The sequence below is a fragment of the Pipistrellus hanaki genome (assembly GCF_964339955.1).
Source record: "Pipistrellus hanaki genome assembly, chromosome: 4".
Classification (NCBI taxonomy): domain Eukaryota; kingdom Metazoa; phylum Chordata; class Mammalia; order Chiroptera; family Vespertilionidae; genus Pipistrellus; species Pipistrellus hanaki.
Genome location: NC_140506.1, coordinates 72,184,751 through 72,204,842, shown reverse-complemented (window position 1 = coordinate 72,204,842; position 20,092 = coordinate 72,184,751). Strand labels below are relative to the sequence as shown.

The window sequence follows — 20,092 nt, the reverse complement described above, 5'->3', positions numbered from 1 at the left end:
AAATAGATTGTCAGACTCAGTGGAGGTAGATGACCTGTCTCAAGGCTACTCAGGCCACACTGCAGAGTGGATTGGCCCAGAGATCCATATTTCTGTCTGAGGGTGGCAGGAACAAATGCATTCTGAGCCGCCTGGGAACCTGGGGTGCTGTAGGGAGGCAGTCTTGAGTAGAAGGAAACTGCTCAAACCCATGTACTTCTGTAAGTCTCTACTGTAAAAGCCCCAGCTGCCAGGTCAGCCTGTCTTACTCAAAGTAGCAACACCAGAAGGGTCCCACAAACAGTTCTCCCAGGCTTCTCTTAAACAATAGAGTTTAATATAATAAAAATATTAATAGAAGATCTCCGTCCCATTTAGCCCCAAAATTCAAATAAGTTAAGTTGTATCCCTGATACTTTGCAATAGAGGCAGGAGCTCCTGCTGGAAGCTAGGATCTCTCCCAGATGGCTACAATGTTGGAGTCTGTCAGAGCGGTGAGGTAGGTAAAGGTGGGGTTGGCCACCACTGTGTTCACCATGGTCCTGGTCACTGTCTGGCCGAGGGCCCGGGGTTGGGGCCACTTAAGGATCTGGTAGGGGGAGAGAGAGGGGCTGGGTTCCTCCTAGATGCCAGCCCGCAGGCCGCACCATCCCAGCAGGGAGAGAGAGGAGAAAGCTGCATACCTGTGTGGGGGCCTGCGGGGCTGCCGGCAGTGGAGGCTGCTGCATCAGGAGGTGCCTGACATCGTAGATCCACACGCTGCCCTCCTCATCCCCACAGAGCACAATGCCCTTGTCTGCCAGGACACAGAAATGGGAACTAAGGTGGGGCAGAGCTCCGTGGGCGGGAAGCAGGGTGGAGTGTGTGGTGGGCTCACCAGGACAGGTGCTGAGGGAGAAGTAGGCCAGCTCGGTTGGTGACCACTGCAGACGAGCCAGGACCACCACTGCCACTGTGGACTGGCTGCCCCGGCTCACCCAGGTCTGGCTCCAGCTCCACAGGCAGATGGTGCCCAGGCCACCGCTCCCCTTGGAGGCTGTGAGGAATGTGGGAGAACTCTGCCTAGGCGCCCTCTCTAGGCATTTCTTGTTCCACAGTGGGGACCCCTCAGAAGTTCTCAGAACCAAACTCCAACCCAGGGAGAAGCAACCCATGAAGGCCTTATCAGGCCTAGCTGGGTCCCAGGAGGCCAGACTCCCAAGCAGGGCTCTCACCCACGACATCTTCGTTCACAAACGCCAGCCCGTCCACTCTCTGGCCAGATGCCTGGGAGCCCTCAGAGAAGATGAACTCCACTTCACACACCCTGTGGGACCAGAGGAGATGCTGGTAATTTCCTTGCATATACAATTTCTCATGCATTCACTGAGAACCATCCATTGGCCCCTACTCTGGACCCTGCCCAGCGTGGAGGTCAGAAGATGCAACCAGGACTATCTGTTCTGAGTCCTGGAGAGGTTAAGCTTCACCCTGGAAGTGAGTCTACTGAGTCACAGGTGACATGAGGGCCTGGTTCTTCCAGGAGGTGGGTACAGTCAGGGAGAGTTCTGGAGAGAGGCAGTGCCTCTGGGAAGGGAGAGACTGGGGAGGGGTTTGCCGTGACCCAGAGGATGGGGAGTGGCTGAATGTTTCTAAGCTGAGAGTGTGTAGGGTCACATTGCCTAGAAAGGCCACCCAGCAGATGCAGGCTCCTGGAGAGGACACCTGGAAGCAAGAAAGGCAGGCATGTACTAAGGCCAGGCAGATGTGAATGGACAGGGGAGGAGTGAAGAGGCTGGCCTGGGGCTTCACTCCCAGATGTGGCACAGGGCCACCACCCACACTGGCTAAACAACTGCCTCAGTCTACTGAGGCTTCCCCTACTTCACGCCTGCCGCCTAATCCTAAAATTCTTTCCAGGCTATTCATTGCACTTAAAATTAAATTCAAAATCTTATGGCCAACAAACCCAGTGTAGCCTGGCCCAGCAACTGTGCCACCTTATCTCGCACCATTTCCTCTGGTTTTACTGTGACCAGGCCTCCCTACTGAACCAGCTCTCCCTACAACTGGCCCTTTACATTATTCCTCTTGTGTAGGCACTTCCCCTCCTCCTTCCCATCTGAGTCATAGGGCTCATGTGGAGAGGATGAGTCTGAAAACTTACCCATCTGCCACTGGTCACCTCTTCAGAGTCCCCTTGGCCTTCCTATTCCCCTCTCAAAGCACCTGATTCTCTTTCCTTCATAGTTGACATCATACTTCATAGGCTTTTAATTTGCCACCTTTGTTTAATGCATCTCCTAGTAGGCTTATGGGCCCCAAGAGGGCTGGGACTCCATGCTGAGCACTGTCTGGGGCCTTTCAGTTGGCACGGATGAGCCACAAGCCTCAACCTGGCCCTTCTTTCTAGGGCCTCATCTCTGCCCAGACACCGTCTCCCTTGTCCTCCCAATAACCTTGGATGCAAGTTATTGTCCCAACTTTACAGACGAGCAAATTATGCTAGGGCAGGAAGGTCACATTGCTGGGAAGTGGCAGGACGGGTGGCAGTGAGGCTGCAGGTGAAGTGATCCCAGCTCAGAAAGGGAACTAACCCAACCAAGTCCCATAGCCAAACACCAGGGAAGGAAAGAGTCACAAGGACCTTTACTCAAGTGAAGTGGCTGCTCATGGAAACCAGCAGAAGGTGGGGACAGGCCAGCTCTGTGAAGACAGCCTCTGGCTGCCCAGGGGAGCATGCATGGTTTGGGTATCGCCTCTGGCAGATGTGCCTGGGGCCAGACATCTGAACTGACAGCTGCCCCAGCTCTGAGGCTTGGCTTTCAAGGCACCCCATCCAGCTCACCTTCTCTTTTGAGGCTGGTCCAGTCGCACGTCCCAGCAGCAGCAGCCACCCTCACAGCCAGCCAGCAGATAGGCATCTGGGCAGGAGGCAACGGGGCAGAGGCGCAGGGGTATGGAGGTGGTATCCAGTGTGAGCAGCTGGCTGCCGGTGGGCGAGAGGGAAAGCATCAGGCCACTGGTCCAGATGTCCACCAGCCTGGCAGCCAGCCCTCCTCACACCAGCTCTGCCCAGTCATCACCTGGCCTGGAATGTGTAATCTTCATTGGGAACCCCAATGTCCCAGAGGATGATCCGCTTGTCGTAGGAGGCCGCTGAGGAGGGGACAGGGAGAGGTGGCTCTGAGGAGGCCCAGCTTCCTCCTGCTGGCTGCTTCCAAGGCTGAGTATGGTTCCAAGGCCTGCCCCTCTGAAGCTGGGAGGGCGGGCCACGGCCTACAACCCTGTCTTACTCTACCTAACGTGGGCCACACCAGGCGGCCATCTTTTGTAGGCCTCTGCTCACACATTACTCTCACCACAACTGAGCCCAGGTCGGAGTGGCCCGGTTGTCAGAAAGCTTGAAGGCCACTGAACAGGTTGGGGGAAAAGCCAGGACCTGAAGCCCACTCAGTTGTCCACAAAGCCACATTGCTTCTATCATGATTGGAGCCAACCTTGGCAGCCTGGAATGGGACTGCCAGCCACAGGGAGCACTGAGGCACTGGGCTGCAGGGCAGGGGTGATGGGGGGGCCCTGGAGGTATGGGGGGGTCTTACTGAAGAGGTGGGTCTCGTGGGTGGGGCTGAAGCAGAGGGTGGCGATGGCCTTCTTATGGGCCCGGATGACGCCACAGCAGAAGCCAGCTCGCACATGCAGCAGCCGGACCTGGCCCCGGAGGCCTGCAGCCGCCAGCACGTTCCAGCGCTTCTTGTGGCCTGCCTGTGTGACCACCGTCAGGGCTGTCCAGGCCACGGAGAAGAACTCCTGGGGGTGGGGGAGTGGAGCAGTCACCAAGGGGCAGAGCTACATGTGTGCACATGCATGCAGGATCAAATCTGGGGAACAGGCCCAGCATCAAAGAAAAAGTCACCTGGTGAATAGGTGGCACTTCTGCTCCCAGGGCTCTGCCCGCTGCCCTGCAGGAGCAGGGCCCTGGCACTCACCTCGCCAGGTGCCTTGTACTTGTGTAGAACGATGCCCGTCTGACAGTCTATCACACACACAGCTTCTCCGCCACACGTGGCCACAGACTGGGATGTGGACCCTGAATGCCCTGTTTTGAGGGGTCAGGTCAGCCTAGCAAAAACATCTGTGAAGTTATCCCCTGCAGTTCCCTCCTCCTGGCCTTGGCATTTTTGAAGCTCTCTGTCTATCCTAATTCCCCCATGGCCCAGGCAGCCCCACTCCGGGTGGCATTCTCACAGCCCCACCCAGAAAGCTTGTTTTGCTTGTACCCTGTGGCCCTTGCCCTGCCTGCCCACCAAGGATGTACCCTCCTCGCAGGCCGGCTCGAAGGCGCAGGCCCAGAGCTGGGTTTTCAGGTCCTGGGGGCTGTTGTTCTTGCTGTGGCACTGCAGGAAGTGCAGGGGCTCCAGCTTCAGGGCAGGCTGTGGGGGCAGAAGGGGGTTATAGCTGCCCCAATCCTTGCTCCCAGCCACACTCTCCCTGCCACCTTGCTCTAACTTACCTGGCTGCCATCGGAGCCCGTGGGGCGGCCCTCCACCTGGGCCGATGGGGAGGTGCACACCCGCTTGTAGGGAGAAAGGTTGAGTGGGGCATCACCTGGCCGTTTGCAGGCCCCTGGCCTGGCCTGTGTGGGGGAAGGGTGGCTCAGGGCCTGGTGACCATCTACCCAGGTCTTTCTTTCTGTCACAGGCTGGGCCGCACCCTCCCATGGGTGTAGGAGATAAGGAGTGGCCCAGGGTCAGAGGGAATTAGCTGGGGCATTGGAGGCTGTCTCCTGGCTCATGTCCAGAACTCCCTGCTTCCCTGGAGCCTCCCTGGGAAGGAAGGCCACGGCAGGCCCTCATAGCCCGGGGAGCCACAAAGAACCAAACTCACCCTGGGCTCCTGGACAGCTGTGGCTTCTGGGGACTTCTCTGGGATGTTTGCCTCATGGACCTGGGTCCCACCAGAGGCCACCAGCTCCTCAGAGATCATCCGCACCTGGTGGAGCCAGGGCATCGAGAAGCTGGGCTCAGCCCCTCAGCCCTTCCTCAGACACCCCGTCAGAGGGAGCCTGTGCCTCCTGAGCTGGGAAAGGGCCTTTCTAGCCGAGAACGGTGCCTTTCCTGACCTGCCCCGCTGCCCACAGGGCCTCATGGTCAGAGGCCTCCAGGGCAGCCCAGGACAGGGGAGCCAGCAAGGAGCTGGGAGAACAGACTCCGTACAAGGGGGTGAGGACATACCCGCCACCGAGTGAACTCGCTGAGGGACTCGGGCCCGTAGTGCACATCCCTGACGGCAGACCTCACGAAGTCCGCCCGGGCCTTCTCAGCCTCCACTTCAGGGCTCAGTGAGGCCATGAACTTCTCCCAGTGAGCTGTCACCTGGTACAAGAGGGACCAGATCCAGGCCCAGCTCATCCCCGGACCCTCCATGACCCCTCTACCCCCAATCTCAGGGCCTCAGGTATTTCAACCTCACTGCCTCCTGGAAGCCTCCATAAACCACAGGCTTACTAGCTACATGTTACACAATCTAAGCAACACACACAGCCACAGAGGGAGAAAGTGGTCTGCCCAGGGGAAAGTTACTAGGGAAATCTCTCAGCTTCCCCTCCCCCTACTCAACCCCTCCCCCCTGCCCCCGCCGGGCCCTGCCCACCTAGAGGGCAAGACACCACCCAAGGACAAGAGGCCAAGCACCACAACCGGGTTCAGAGTATGTCAGGCTAGGGACTAAGGGCCCCTGTAACCCCCCTCAGTGTCCTACAAATGTCCAAGCCTGTCGCTCGATCCTCAAGGCTGCCAACCGCCCCCAAGCCCCGAGACCCCTCTCAGTCCCCTTACTCTGATGGTCAGCTCCCGGTTCAGGTTCTCCACCTGAGAGGAAGTGGAGGAAGCATCTTTGCCATTGACCTTGCGCAGCTTGGGCAGGAGAAAGGAGACTTTCAGGTTGTCGTTGACCTGGGGAATGAGGGAAGAATGGCTTGAGGGCTGCTGAGCCCAAGCCCAACAACAGGGTGCTGGCCCAGGCTTGGGGCCTCTGGGCGAAGCCACGTACTGTCAGGAAGGGGTTGCCCTCCAGGCTGAGCTCCTCAAGCTGCGGGAACTGGCACAAGGCAGTGACATCCCCCAGCCGGTTGTTGCAGCAGTGGAGGACGCGCAGGTGGGACAGGCCCAGGTTGTCCGGCAGCACCTCCAGTTGGTTGTTGGAGAGGTCCAGCTCCTGCAGCTGCTTCAGGCGGCTCAGGAGCTTGGGGTCCAAGTGCTCTGAGTGCAGCTCCAGTCCTGACAGGCTGGGGTGGAGAGCAGACGGTGTGTGCTCAGGGCAGGCAAGCCTCCAGCCCCGCACCTACGGCAGCCTCTGAAGGCTCTGTCACCTGGCATTTGTTGTGTACACACAGCCTCCCTCCAACAACCTATTTTTTAAAATCTTTTAACTATTTTAAAACTTGGGGCAGCTGGCCCCCTCCAGGATGCTTTTCCTGAGCCTCTGTAGGGGACTCCTCTCTGTTCCCCAGGCCCTCTGTAATTATCTCAACAGGTTCTCAATTCCCTTTCTGCAAGACTGTTCTTAGCGACCCGGACCCTCTTCAGGGGTGAGGCCCCCTCGGGCCCCCCCGGCCCATCTCCTCACGAGAGGATGGCAGCTGGCCCCCGCCCAACCGACATGGTGATAACGGGGCCCGTAAGGGTCCGGGCCTCGCTTCCGAACCCCCCGGCGCCCCCGGCCCGCCTCTTACTCCAGGCTCCGGATCCTCCCCAGTCGGCGGCTCTTGGGTTGCCCCCGGTCCATCAGGAGGCGCGGGTTGAGGGGGCCCATGGCGAGGAGGCGCGGTCGGCGCTGGCAGTATCGGCGGCGGCTGCGTTCAGCGGAGCCCGCGATTCCGGAGGCGGCTGCTGGCGCCCGCAGCTGAGGAGCCCAGGAGGTGGCGCCGCGCGAGCCCCTCACCGGAGATGACCGGAAGGAAGCGGCTCCGCGGGCCTCGTGCCCCGAGTATGGACTACAAGTCCCAGCGGCCCCTGCAACCCCGCGCCTGCGCCCTGGCCGCCGGGACGCTACAATGGCGGCTGCGGTGGTGGCGGCCCCCGAGGTACTTCGGGAATGCGGCTGTAAGGGTATCCGGACCTGTCTAATCTGCGAGCGGCAGCGGGGAGGGGACCCACCCTGGCAGCACTCCCCACAGGTAAAAAGGCTGGGAGAGGAGGCGCCTACAACTTTACTTTATCCTTCATAGGGGGAAACTGAGGCCCCGACTGACCGTCCTGGATCAAACCTTGTTAGGGGTCCTCGCAGTGGGATGTTGGGGCGAGGAGACGCAGGCTTTGAGGAGCGGGGAAGGGATTGGGACGTGGGTGCAGTCCGACCACAGCTCACCTCTGGGACCTGGCGGGAGTCTGACCGCAAACCCCTACCCCTTCCCCACCCCACCCCTCTCTTCGGGGCCTGGGAGTTTCACGGGCCCGCGGGGAAACGATATGGAAAGAGTAGAGGTTGCCGAAAACCAGGGCAAAAGTGTCCATAAGGCCTTGGATGGAAATGAGCAAGGAGGAAATTAATTCCAGTTAATTAACGAAAAAGGACTCAGCTTTTGAACTGGGCCTGGAGGTATTTAAGTTGGTTGATAGGGCTTTCCACCTGGGGAAACTGCTTGATTGACTATGGGCCTGGGGCAGAGGCGTGTGCTTAGAAGGTGGGTGATGCTTCAGGTGGGGAAGGTGAGGTCCGAGGGGCCTGACCACAGAGCGCCCTGTGTGTGGCCGCTGGCCAGGCTGGACTTGTCCTGGGCGCCTTGGAGAGCCCTGAAGGGTTTTAAAGGAAGTTACATGTGAATTGTAGAACAATCCTGGCGATGACCACAAGGGTGAGCTGAGGGTTTTTTCCTGGGGTCCTGTCTCCCCACACAGAAGAATGAGTTCCAGGGGCCAGAAGATTTAAGCAGAAGTGTGGAAAATTTATTACAAGCAGATTCAGACTCCCTGCACGGAGGGGTTTGGGGCGTGGGTAGGGACAATAATGGGCTGCCCCCAGAGCCTTGTAGTCCAGGGTATATATTTGCTACAAGCCTGCTCTATCACTACCCATGTCCTCACCTGATTGATTCCCTCATTGTTCTTGCCCAGCAACGGACCTGAACTTTCCCTGTTTCTATGTGACAGTACACCTTGTTGCTGCAGGCCCTCCCTTGGTTTCCCATGCTTCCCCTCTGTGTCCAGAAATATTCTGTTATTTCAGCGTGGTTGGTTCCTGTGGTTAGGCTTGCTCAAACTGCCGTGCCTGCCCCTGCCAATGTTTTACCTGCCTTTGTTTTCCATTGGACCCCTGCCCCGTCTGCCTGCATTTCAAGCTAATTTCTCTCGCTGGGACCTCATAGGAAGGTATTGAGGCTGGGAAGCCAGTGAAGCAACTGCAGCGTCCCTGGTAAAAATGTGAAAGATCTTGTAGAGAACAGTATGAAGGTTTCTCAGAAAATTAAAAGTTGAATTACCATATGACCCAACAATTTTGGGGATATACCCACAAGAGTTGAAAGCAGGGTATCGAAGAAATATTTGGACGCCCGTGGTGGAAGCAACTGGTGTCATTGCTGGATAAATGGATAAACAAAAAAGAATACACACATACAATAGAATGTTATTCAGCTTTAAAAAGGATGCTGATATATGTTACAATATGGATGAACCGTGAAAACATTATGCTAAGTGAAATAAGTCAGTCACAAAAGGACAAATGCCGTATGATTCCACTTAGTACATTAGTTAGAGTAGTCAAAATCATAGACAGAAACTAAAATGGTGGTAGCCAAGGACTGGGGAAAGGAAAAAGGGGAGCTGTTTAATGTTTACATGATTTTATTTATTTATTTATTTATTTATTTATTTATTTTAAATATATTTTATTGATTTTTCACAGAGAGGAAGAGAGAGGGATAGAGAGTTAGAAACGTCGATGAGAGAGAATCATCCATCAGCTGCCTCTTGCACACCCCCTAATGGGGATGTGCCCGCAACCAAGGTACATGCCCCTGACCAGAATCGAACCCGGGACCTTTCAGTCCGCAGGCCGACGCTCTATCCACTGAGCCAAACCGGTCCCGGCTATTTATTTATTTTTTAAAATACATTTTATTGAGTTTTTACAGAGAGGAAGGGAGAGAGACAGAGAGTTAGAAACATTGATGAGAGAGTGTCATCGATCAGCTGCCTCTTGCACACCCCCTACTGGGGATATGCCCGCAATCAAGATACATGCCCTTGACCAGAATCGAACCTGGGACCTTTCAGTCTGCAGACTAACGCTCTATCCATTGAGCCAAACCGGTTTCAGCTGTTACGTGATTTTAGTTTTGCAAGGTGAAAAAGTTCTGGAGATTGATCGCATGACAGTGAATGTACTTAACACACTGAATTGTACACTTACAATTACAATTAAAATTAATTGTACACTTAAATTTACTATCTTTAATAATTGAAAAAATTATTAAAGATAGTAAATTTTATGTTATTTATATACTAGAGACCCGGTGCACAAAATTCATGCAAGGGGGGGTGTCCCTCAGCCCACCCTGCACCCTCTCCAACCTGGGACCCCTTGAGGGATGTCCAACTACCCGTTTAGGCCCCATCCTTCTCATAATTGAGGACTGCTGGCTCCCAACTTCTGCCTGCCAGCCTGATCACCCCCTAACCACTCCCATGCCAGCCTGATTGATGTCTAACTGCTCCCCTGCCAGCTTGTTTGCCCCTAACTGCCCTCCCCTGCATGCTTAGTCACCCCTAAGTGCTCTCCCCTGCAGGCCTAGTCACTCCTAACTGCCCTCCTTTGCAGGCCTGGTGTCTCCCAATTGCCCTCCCTTGCTTGCCTGATAACCTACAACTGCCCTCCCTTGCAGGCCTGGTCCCTCCCAACTGCTCTCCCCTGCTGGTCATCTTGTGGTGGCCATCCTGTGTCCACATGGGGACAGGATCTTTGACCACATGGGGGCAGCTATCTTGATCTTGTGTTGGAGTGATGGTCAATCTGCATATTACTCTTTTATTAGATAGGATAGAGGCCTGGTGCATGGGTGGGGGCCAGCTGGTTTGCCCTGAAGGGTGTCCCGGATCAGGGTGGGGGTTCCCTTGGGGCATGGGCAGCCTGGGCTAGGGGCCTGTGGTGGTTTGCAGGCCAGCCATGCCCCCTGGCGATCCAAGTGGAGGCCCTGGTATCTGGAATTTATTTACATCTACAATTGAAACTTTGTAGCCTGAAGTGGAGCCAAGCCTTCTGCTTGCTCCATGGCTGCCACCATTTCGGTTTGGATTTGTTTACCTTCTATAACTGAAACTTTGTAGACTTGAGTGGAGGCCTACGCCAGCTAGGGCAGGCGGAAAGCTTGGCTTCCTCCATCACTGGGGAAACCCAAGCCTCCCTCCTGCTCTCTGTGGCCGCAGCCATCTTGGTTAGGGTTAATTTGCATACTTGCTCTGATTGGCTGATGGGCATGGCTGGTGGGTGTAGCAAAGGTATGGCCAATTTGCATATTACTCTTTTATTAGATAAGATTACCACAAAACTTTTTTTAGATAGCACCAAAGGTCTGAACTATGTCTGGGACTGACACTCTGGGGGTAACATCTTCCCAACATGATGACTGGGGGATGAGCAAGATGTCTAGGATGGCTCCCACTTTTTTTTTTTTTTTTTTTTTTTTTAATATATTTTCTTGATTTTTCACAGAGAGGAAGAGAGAGGGATAGAGAGTTAGAAACATCAATGAGAGAGAATCATCGATCAGCCGCCTCCTGCACACTCCCCACTGGGGATGTGCCCGCAGCCAAGGTACATGCCCCTGCCCGGAATCGATCCCGGGACCTTTCAGTCCGCAGGCCGACGCTCTATCCTCTGAGCCAAACCGGTCCCGGCTTTTTTTTTTTTTTTTTTTTTTTTTTATATATATTTTATTGATTTTTCACAGAGAAGAAGAGAGAGGGACAGAGAGTTAGAAACATCGATGAGAGAGAAACATCAATCAGCTGCCTCCTGCACACCCCCCTCTGGGGATGTGCCCCCGACCGGAATCGAACCCGGAACCCTCCAGTCCACAGGCCGACACTCTATCCACTGAGCCAAACCGGTTTCTGCTGATGGCTTCCACTTTTAAAATATATTTTATTGATTTTTTACAGAGAGGAAGAGAGAGGGATAGAGAATTAGAGACATTGATGTGAGAGAATCATTGATCAGCTGCCTCCTGCACACCCCCGACTGGGGATGTGCCCGCAACCAAAGTACATGCCCTTGACCGGAATCGAACTCGAGACCCTTCAGTCCGCAGGCCGACGCTCTATCCACTGAGCCACACCGGTTTCTGCTGATGGCTTCCACTTTTAACATGTCCCATATGAGGCACCAGAGACAGAGGACATGGTGGTTCAAGACGGTGTGGTAGCAATGCCTATGGAACATAAAAGGGGAGGAGGCAGAATTGATTGGTTAGGGAGGACCTCAGACTGCCATGTAAATCTGATAAAATCATGGTCAACTGTAGGGATCCGTTATAGGATTAACTCTCGGACTGACCTGCTGACAAAGCCGCAAACAAGTCCCAGTTTAGAGGGAACAGACCTCTTAGCATAATTAAGTTTGACCTTATACACTCTAGATCCTACCTGGTTAGCTAATGGGCTGTGGGAGATGCAGCAAGTGCTGCCAAAACAAGGTGAAACAACATTGTAACTATGGTGACCACTATCTTGTTTACCTCTGACTATAAAATAAAGGCTCAGCTTGCAGTCTGGATCTATTCTGTGGCCTCAGCCAGGCACAGGAAGACCCACCTAGACCCAGCTTATTCTTTTGGTCTGTCTTTTCCTCATCCTTCGCCGGCCCTCAGGCTCACCGAACCCTTGGCTGTGCTGGCGTGGCACAGTCAACCCTGCCGGGAGCTCCAGAGCAAAGACTGTCCATTAGAGGAAGCCCATGTTGGGCAGAAATGGCCGGGTCCGTGCTGGGTCACTGGCTGGAAGCTGCACAGCATGAAGATGGCCTTCGCTCAAAACCGAGGCAGGTCCCGGAGGTACTACCGCAGGAGATTGTCAGCCCAGCTGTCCTCTCGATGGCTGGCAAGTTCTGTTCTTTTTTGAAGGGAAATTCTGGCAGTGCCTCTGGCGGCCACAAAAGAGGGCAGAGCCCAAAGACATCCCCACCTGGACTGTAGAGGGCTTCTCCCCTCTGGACTTCCAGCATGTGCTGCTCACCCCTGGACAGCCCCAGGACCCCAGCGTTAGGGATAGCATATTTCAAACTCCTGGTCTTTTCACACCATCTTCTCCTTTAATTCTCCACAAGGCTGAGGGCAGAAGATACCCTACAATGACCCAGAAACTGGACTCACAGGCTGATCCCAGCCTCTGGCTAGTTCCTTGGCTTTGCTGAACCTTGGTTACCTCATCTATAAAATGGAGAACAATAACAACAACAAAATGGTTATGCAGATTCTCTTTCCTTTTATGGATGAGGAAAGAGAGAGGGTCTTCCCCAGGAGGCACCCCGAGGCAGGAGTTTGGCCTCCCTCTAGACTCTAGCTGCCTTCCAAAGTGGCTTCAGGGGAGGATGACTCACTGGGCAGGGGCTGCTCCCCAGAGGCCCTTTGGGAGGGCACAGCTCCTGTGGCTCCAAGACCCTGTCTTTCTTTTGTAGAAAACACATCGTTTCGTTTACTATTCGGAAACTGGCTGGGCTGTAGGGGCTGAGGAGTCTGACTTTGAAGGCTGGGCCTTCCCCTTCCCTGGCGTGACACTAATAGAGGACTTCGTGACCCGAGAAGAAGAAGCTGAGATGGTGCGGCTGATGGACCGTGAGCCTTGGAAACTCTCACAGTCCGGACGGAGGAAGCAGGTAGGTTGGCCCCAGAGCTAGGAAGGAGGGTCGGCCTGTCAGAGAGGACAGCCACTTTGCTGGGCCCTTTGACTATCCTCCTGCTCAGTGCCCTCCTTGTAAGCCATACCAGGTATATGCCCAGCTTACTTGGCCTGCCTGCCTTCCCAGGAGAATGCCGTGAGCCAGGACTATAAGGAAGATGGACCCCCGCTCTTTCTGCTCTCAGCCAGCTGGCCTCGTGCTGGTCACTGCTGTCAGGGAGGGTTCCTTGAAAGGTGCCAGTGCTTTCCTGTCTCTAAGTTCTCTTCCCGCCAGTTCATGTATTTTTGGGCCTCCAGGTCCCAGACCTCCTCTTTGGGATCTCAGCCCCCTCTTCCTCAGGCCCACTCTCTGTCTAGGTCACTCCTATTCCTCATCTCCAGTAATCCTTGCCCCCACCAGAACCTGTGAACCATCCAGCCGGCCACCTGTTTGTTTTGTTTTTTAAAACATATTTTTATTGATTTCAGGGAGGAAGGGAGAGGGAGAGAGAGAAACATCAATGATGAGAGAATCATCGATTGCTGCCTTCTGCTCACCTACTGGGGATCAAGCCCCCAATCTGGGCATGTGCCCTGACCAGGAATTGAACCATGATCTCCTTTTCACAGGTTGATTTCAACCACTGAACCACATCAGCCAGGCGTCCAACCACCTTTTCACTTTTCCCCTCCCATCATCTCTCCTTACTCTGTACTACAGCCAGTTATACCCTGTTTCCCCAAAAATAAGACAGTGTCTTATATTAATTTTTTCTCCCAAAGTTGCGCTAGGTCTTATTTTCAGGGGATGTCTTATCTTTCCATGCACTAGGTCTTATTTTTGGAGGATGTCTACTTCCTTGGGTGCCCCTCGACTTTTTGTATTTGCTTCATCATACTCTTTCTGCTCATCTACAGCCCTAGTCAAGTCCAGCTTCCTTCTCCCTCACACCCATGTGCAGCCTGCTGTCAGGTCTCCCCGGCTCTGGCCTTCCTGCTCCTGCAGTCATACGTACCTCCCGCAGGTCATCACTTTGCTGCTGTCCTTCCAAACCTCTTTCCCTCCCATTGATGGCTTTGCCTCTCCGAGAAAACAGAATGTCTGCACACCCGCCTGCCAGCGTGGTGCGGTTCTCTCTCTCCGGTGCCCAGGGCTTCCCCAAGGCCCCTCCAGCTGTGTGCGGGTCCCTCCTCCTCGAAGTCCTTGTTCAGCATTGCTCCCCTCTCTCCCCAAGACGAAGTTTGCCTCAACTGGCTCCCCCCAGCTCCCAGTAAGCTCCACTTCTCTGCAACAGATTTGTTGTTCTCACTGTTTTGTGTGTTTTTTTAAAAATTAAATTATTATCTGTGTACATATTTTACCATTGCGCCCCCCCCCCCCATACATACCCACCCTTCCCAGAGTTTTGTATCCATTGGTTCTCACTGTTTTTTGATTCCTCTCCTCCCATTCCTGCTTAACCCACTCAAAAACTGCTTCCATCCCTCACCTCCATGCTCTGAACCCAGCAACTGGTTCTCAGGGCTCAGTCCTTGGGCCTCTTTTCTTCCTGCTCCCGACATCCCCTTGCTGATCTTAGTGAGTCATGGCCCTACACACCGCCGCTGTGTTTTGGACTCCACGTTCATATCTCCAGCCCAGGCTTCTGTTTGTCAGACCCTAACCTGAGCTTTGGCTGTTTGCCCACACACGGCCCCCTGCAGTGTCCCCGTCATGGCACATTCCATCTTCCACTGTGCAGGCTGGAACCGTGGGTCTCCAGGTTTCTCTTTCTCATTAATTCCTGTCAGTTCATTCTTCCTTCAAAGCCTATCTGAATCTGAGAACACCCTCCCCACCACTGCCAACCCAGGCATCCCAGCCCCCTTCCCTTCCCAGGATTTCTTCAGAGGGTTCCTGGGGCAGCCCTGACCCCTCTTCAGTCAGTTTTCAACAGAGAGGAAAGTAACTCCAGTAACGCCTCATCAGATCCTGCCACCACCTTGATACAAACCCTCTGGGCCTCCCATCTCACACAGAAGTCCTCACAATGCTCTGGAAGTTAGTCAGCCCCTTTGTTTTCACTGCTGCTCTGGGGTGTCAGGCATAGCAGTCGCTCCAGCTTCCTCCGAGGCTCCATCCCCTCCAGCCCTGCCGCTGCACTCCCGTGCCAGGCTCTCTGCCTGCTGCTCCTGGCGATGCCCTACCGGAGCCGCTCACCCGCACTCTGAGGCATGCCAGCCTGGAAGGAGCAGTTCCACCAGGTGGAGCCACCCTCCACTGGAGGGGGACCAAGGAGGGCAGGAGTCAGCAAATAAACGTCCCCCTCTTTCATACTCAAGCAGAAGTCTGAGGCGTATTCTTTTTTCTTTTTTTTTTTTTTTTTATAGAAGCCACATACCATAAAATTCACCCATTTAAAATGTACAGTTCTGCTCTAGCCAGATTGGATCAGTGGATAGAGTGTCGGCCTGTGGACTGAAGGTTACTGAGTTCAATTCTGGTCAAGGGCATATGGCTGGGTTGTGGGCTCAATCCTGTTGGGGTGTGCAGGAGGCAGCTGATCAATGATTCTCATCATTGATGTTTCTGTTTCTCTCTCTCTCCTTATCCTTTCCTCTCTGAAATCAATAAAAACACATAAAAACTAAAATGTACAATTCAGTGGATCTGTTTTTAGTATAGTCACAATGGCAAGGTAGTGTAATCATTACCACTAACTAGCTCTGGAATATTTTTATCTCCCCAAAGGAAACCCATACTCATTAGCAGTCCCTCCCATTCCCCTGTCCCCTGGCAACCACTAATCTACTTTCTCTGTCTCTGTGGGTTTAGCTATTCTGGACATTTCATGTACTAGTAAATGGGATTATACAATATGTGACCTTTAGTGTCTGGAGTCTTCACTTAGCTTAATGTTTTTAGGGTTCATCGTTTTGCAGCGTATACCCATGCTTTACTGCTTCTTATGACTAAACTCTTCCATTGTATGGATATACTCCCATCAGTCTGTCCATTCATCTGCTGGTAAACACTTGGGTTGTTTCTACTTTTGGCCAGTGTGAATAGTGCTGCTGTGCTAGGTTCTGTGTGGACCAGGTAGAACTGCCATGTCACATGATCATTGTTCTTCCTGTGGTTCTGAACACCGGTGTTCCCACCTTAATAATGCTGTCTTGATTAGCCATCCCTCCCCTCTGCTCATTCCTCCCAAGTCTCAACTTCTCGGTATCACATCCTGGACGCACTACCTGCACAGGGGCCTTTTGTCCTGGTTCTGCTTTCTCGGGTATCTGGGCTAAGACATCCCTAACACTTCGTATCCCCCTTCTCTGCATTATTAGTTCCCTTAGCATTTACAGCCACCTGATGTTTCCAGTTCATGTATATCTTTGTGGTGTTGGCCTCTTCCTACTGGGATGTCAGACCCACGAAGTCAGAAATTTTTCTTTTCTTGGCCACTGTGATTGAATTCTTTAGACCTAGTGTGTGATAACATTTCTGTAAACTCAGACATTTCTCTACTTCCTTTTTGTCCTCATACTTTAGGACTATGGTCCCAAAGTCAATTTTCGGAAACAAAAGCTCAAGACCGCTGGCTTCCAAGGCCTCCCCAGCTTCAGCCGGGAGATAGTGCGGAGAATGGGCCTCTACCCCATCCTGGAGGACTTCCGGCCCGTGGAGCAGTGCAACCTGGACTACTGCCCCGAGCGGGGCTCAGCCATCGATCCCCATTTGGATGACACCTGGCTGTGGGGGGAGCGGCTAGTGAGCCTCAACCTCCTGTCCCCCACCGTGCTGTCCATGTCCCGGGAGGCGCCCGGCAGCCTGCTGCTCTGCCTGGCCCCCTCCGGCTTCCCGGAGGCTTTGGAAGGTGTGATGGCCCCTAGTAGGTCCGTCCTGTGCCAGGAGGTGGAGGTGGCCGTCCCCTTGCCCCGCCGCTCTCTGCTTGTGCTCAGCGGAGCCGCACGGCACCAGTGGAAGCATGCCATCCACCGCAGACACATCGAGGCCCGCCGCGTGTGTGCCACCTTCCGGGAGCTGTCGGCCGAATTCCGTCCTGGTGGGAGGCAGCAAGAACTTGGGCGGGAGCTCCTGCACATCTCTCTCTCCTTTCAGGGGAGACCCATGTGAGCCGCCTCCTGGGGACAGGAGCTGGCACTGGGCCTGGCCCAGGACTGAAGGGGAGCCCAGCACAAGGGTCTTCCTTCCCAGCTCATTAGGTTTTCAGAGAAGACTGCGGACACCCTGACGCATGGCAGCGCAAGCCCTGCCGGGAACTGGTTTTGATGGGGACGTGTCTCAGGTCAGTCCCCTTTGAGCTGCACTGTGGCCACTTGTTTGGGTTCATTTGTCACAGTTTGAGGGAAGAGGCGTCATTTGAGTTTTAAAAACTTTGGAATCACTTAAAACCATTTTCTCCTTTATCCATTTGTCTCAGCGAGGTTTCCTGGTGCTCCTCCCTGCAGTCCCTCGTTTGGGTGGCATGCCAGATCACAGAGTGGAATTGGTAGAAGGTCTGAGGCTATTAACCGAATGTCTACTGACATTCAGATTTCAGAGCTGGTGATGGTTTGCTTGACCCAGACTTGGGGTGCAGGATGCAGCAAGGACAGGGAAATCTGAGAGATTTAGCCCACACATAGGAAAGCAGGAACAGCTACCTAAATACAGAGGTGGGCTGGTGTCCAGCTGGACAGCAATAATGCAGAGCCCTCCCTCGGCCTGGTGGCACTTGTAAGGAAGCTCCCAGGTTTTCCTCAGCCCAACCCACCTCCGCCCCATGTAATGATGTTAAAAAGTAGGGGGAAGTTTTCTTCAATCCCAGGATAGATCAGGTGGCTCACTGGCTGGTGCTTGTGCTGTGTGCTCACCTGGATGGGTGGCTGCCCCCGTGGGAGATGGCAGTGTTCCCTGGGTCTGCACGGCCAGCCCTCTCCCCTGTTGCTTATGTGACAAAATAGACACAGCTCACCCTCCACGTGCTGGGAGCCCGCCTTGAAGGACCAGTGCCCCCTCACAGCCTGGAAAGTTTCATGCTGGGCTCTGGTCTTCATGGTCACTCAGGAGCTTTTGAGAGCAGGAAGGGTGGGGGAGGCACTGGCCACCGCACTGCCCATGAAGTGGAGTCATAGCTGCTGGCTTGGACTGGAGAATGCTGTGAAGACCCAGTGGACAGGCTGTATGGGCTCCTAGTGGCTACTAAGTGGGGTCGGTGAGCTTAGGTGCCTTACCTGCTGCTTCCTGGGTCAGCACACTCACTAGGAGGGTGAAGGACAGCTTCTTCCCAGGTCTGTAATCCCCTTGCCAGCCCTTGCAGACCTAACACAGAGTACTTACTAGTAGATACAAGTCCAGCTGGAACCGATCTTGCTGCATCTGAGCCGCCGAGCAGGCCTGCAAGCATGGTGGGCTGCCCCATGGCGCCCAGTGGGAGCCTCTGCCCTGAGAGGCTGGGCCTCAGAGCTTCCCACCCCTGGATGGAGGCTGCGAGGTGCTCTGCCAAGAAGGTGGGAACGGATGTTTGGGAAATGTTGCACTCCCAACACCTGTCAGGCAGAGATCTGTTCAGGCTGGGGAGCCACTCAGTGGAGAAGCCTGTTTCTCCTGCAACCTCCTAATGCTTGTCAGGTGTCTAACATTTGGCCCTCACTCCAATCCCGCAGAGCACGTTAGGGAATGCTTCATCACGTAGTCAAGTCGGTGATTCGAGTTAAGTCTGTCCTTGAAGCTTCCATGTGAAGACCTTCAGGCCACAGGTGCTGTCTCACCTAAGCCGCCCACTGCCCCTGGGGTTGGGCTGGGGTCTGGCCAGGCTGGGGTGTTTCCTCCAGAGCCGCTCCTGGGCACCACTGCACCTGCTGCCCTGTGTTTCTGAAGGGCTGAGCCCAGCGGCCACAGCCTGGGGCACAACGTCTGCTTCACCCCCGTATTTTAGGGAGCTGTTCGTGCTTTCCTTCAGCACCAGATGCTTGTTTGTGCTAACGCTCTTGCAGTCTCAGACTAAAAGGTAAGAGTCTGTGGGAAAATACTAACATGGAAGCATCCAGTCCAAGGGAGGGTAAGTTGGGAGAGGCTACTGACATCCCTTAGCCTGCACTGCTGGGGAAACTTGGTGCTGGTTCCTGTTTGCAGGGTCGGGTAGTGGGGCCCAGGCTGGTCCTAATGGGGCTGAGCTCAGTCTAGCGAGGACCCTCGGTTATTCTGCTGAGACTTGTGCAGAAACTGCCTGTACAAGTCTGCATGTTTTAAATGGGCCTCGAGTGCAATCTAGGCTCAGTCCTATCTCACCTTACCCTGCTGGGCTCTGTCCAGGGCACTGTGGATGCTACCCCTCAACCTTCTGGAAGCATCTGAGTCAAGAATGAGTCTTCTCTCAGCAGATCAGCTGAACGGTAAGTGGGCCTGGCCACGGGCTTGCCAGGCTTGCTGGGGAAATGTCTACTGTCAGTTTGCTGGCCCTGAGCTCTGTCCTGAGCCCAGGCCTTTGGTGCCTCAGGGACTGAGGGGTCCTCCCTCGGGGCTGCAGAGGCAGTCTGGCCCCTGTACTGGCAGAACTTGTCCATATAGTGGTGTCATCTGCTTTGCACACCTAATTCTAGGACTGTCTGGCTTAAACTACCAGAAAATTAATAGGAGACAGAAAATCTTTCCTAGAAGAGCATCTGCCTCATTGGGCAACTATTACAAAACAGAAAATCTGGGAGCTTCCTTGCGAGTGCCACCTGCCACCAGGCCAGGGAGGGCTCTGCGTTACTGCTGCCCAGTGGACACCTGCCTCGGCTCAGAGCCACAGGCGCCTGGGGTTGGAGGAAGCCCAGAGGGACCAGCACTGCAGTGGCTCTTCTGGAGGACTTCAGGCTGACCCTGTCCGGCTGGACAGCAATGATGCAGAGCCCTGCCTCGGCCTGGTGGCACTCATAAGGAAGTTCCCAGGTTTTCCTCATAGCCCAACCCACCCTGCCCCATGTAATGATGTTAAAAAGTAGGGGGAAGTTCTCTTCAACCCCCAGGATAGCACAGGTGGCTCACTGGCTGGTGCTGGCTCAATGGCTCTGCTGGCACTCGGCTGTACTTGGGGCTGCCCCTTGCAGTGTTTCTGGAAAGGGAGGAGAAACACCCAAGCCCCCTGTCTGTCTGTTCCAGAGAAGTCTCTGACCTGGGAAGCCTATTAGGACACTGGCCGGTGATCGCCAAAGGAGGCGGGAGGGGCTTAAGGATCCAGGATGCAGCAGAGGCCAGGGAAGGACCAGCAGCTATCATGGCATTCCGCACAGAACAG

The 20,092-nt window shown here is 54.4% G+C and overlaps 2 protein-coding genes across 2 annotated transcripts; one reads left to right on the top strand and one right to left on the bottom strand.

Annotated features, from left to right (window-relative positions):
- Window positions 1–300: 300 nt before the first annotated feature.
- On the bottom strand, window positions 301–6,903 carry LRWD1 (leucine rich repeats and WD repeat domain containing 1). The gene is made up of 15 exons (XM_084881544.1): window positions 6,692–6,903; window positions 6,010–6,244; window positions 5,796–5,912; window positions 5,193–5,333; window positions 4,846–4,950; window positions 4,472–4,594; window positions 4,277–4,391; window positions 3,948–4,057; window positions 3,561–3,768; window positions 3,045–3,117; window positions 2,807–2,947; window positions 1,194–1,285; window positions 857–1,015; window positions 663–775; window positions 301–568 (listed from the first exon to the last, which is right to left on the bottom strand). Exons 1-15 carry the CDS (start codon window positions 6,769–6,771, stop codon window positions 428–430), a joined length of 1,953 nt encoding a protein of 650 aa, XP_084737670.1. The 5' UTR covers window positions 6,772–6,903; the 3' UTR covers window positions 301–427.
- A 66-nt stretch (window positions 6,904–6,969) lies between these two features.
- On the top strand, window positions 6,970–17,235 carry ALKBH4 (alkB homolog 4, lysine demethylase). Its single transcript, XM_084881578.1, has 3 exons — window positions 6,970–7,135; window positions 12,631–12,828; window positions 16,360–17,235. The coding sequence occupies exons 1-3, from the start codon at window positions 7,013–7,015 to the stop codon at window positions 16,942–16,944; spliced, it is 906 nt and encodes a 301-aa protein (XP_084737704.1). The 5' UTR covers window positions 6,970–7,012; the 3' UTR covers window positions 16,945–17,235.
- The last annotated feature ends 2,857 nt before the right edge of the window (window positions 17,236–20,092 follow it).

Coding starts and splice junctions, on each gene's coding strand:
- LRWD1 (XM_084881544.1), bottom strand. CDS start 6,771: ATGGGCCCCCTCAACCCGCGCCTCCTGATGGACCGGGGGCAACCCAAG. Junction 4,951..5,192: donor GCGAGTTCACTCGGTGGCGG/GTATGTCCTCAC, acceptor TGGCTCCACCAG/GTGCGGATGATCTCTGAGGA. Junction 3,118..3,560: donor CCACGAGACCCACCTCTTCA/GTAAGACCCCCC, acceptor TCCCCTCCTCAG/CGGCCTCCTACGACAAGCGG.
- ALKBH4 (XM_084881578.1), top strand. CDS start 7,013: ATGGCGGCTGCGGTGGTGGCGGCCCCCGAGGTACTTCGGGAATGCGGC. Junction 7,136..12,630: donor CCTGGCAGCACTCCCCACAG/GTAAAAAGGCTG, acceptor TTTCTTTTGTAG/AAAACACATCGTTTCGTTTA. Junction 12,829..16,359: donor AGTCCGGACGGAGGAAGCAG/GTAGGTTGGCCC, acceptor CTCATACTTTAG/GACTATGGTCCCAAAGTCAA.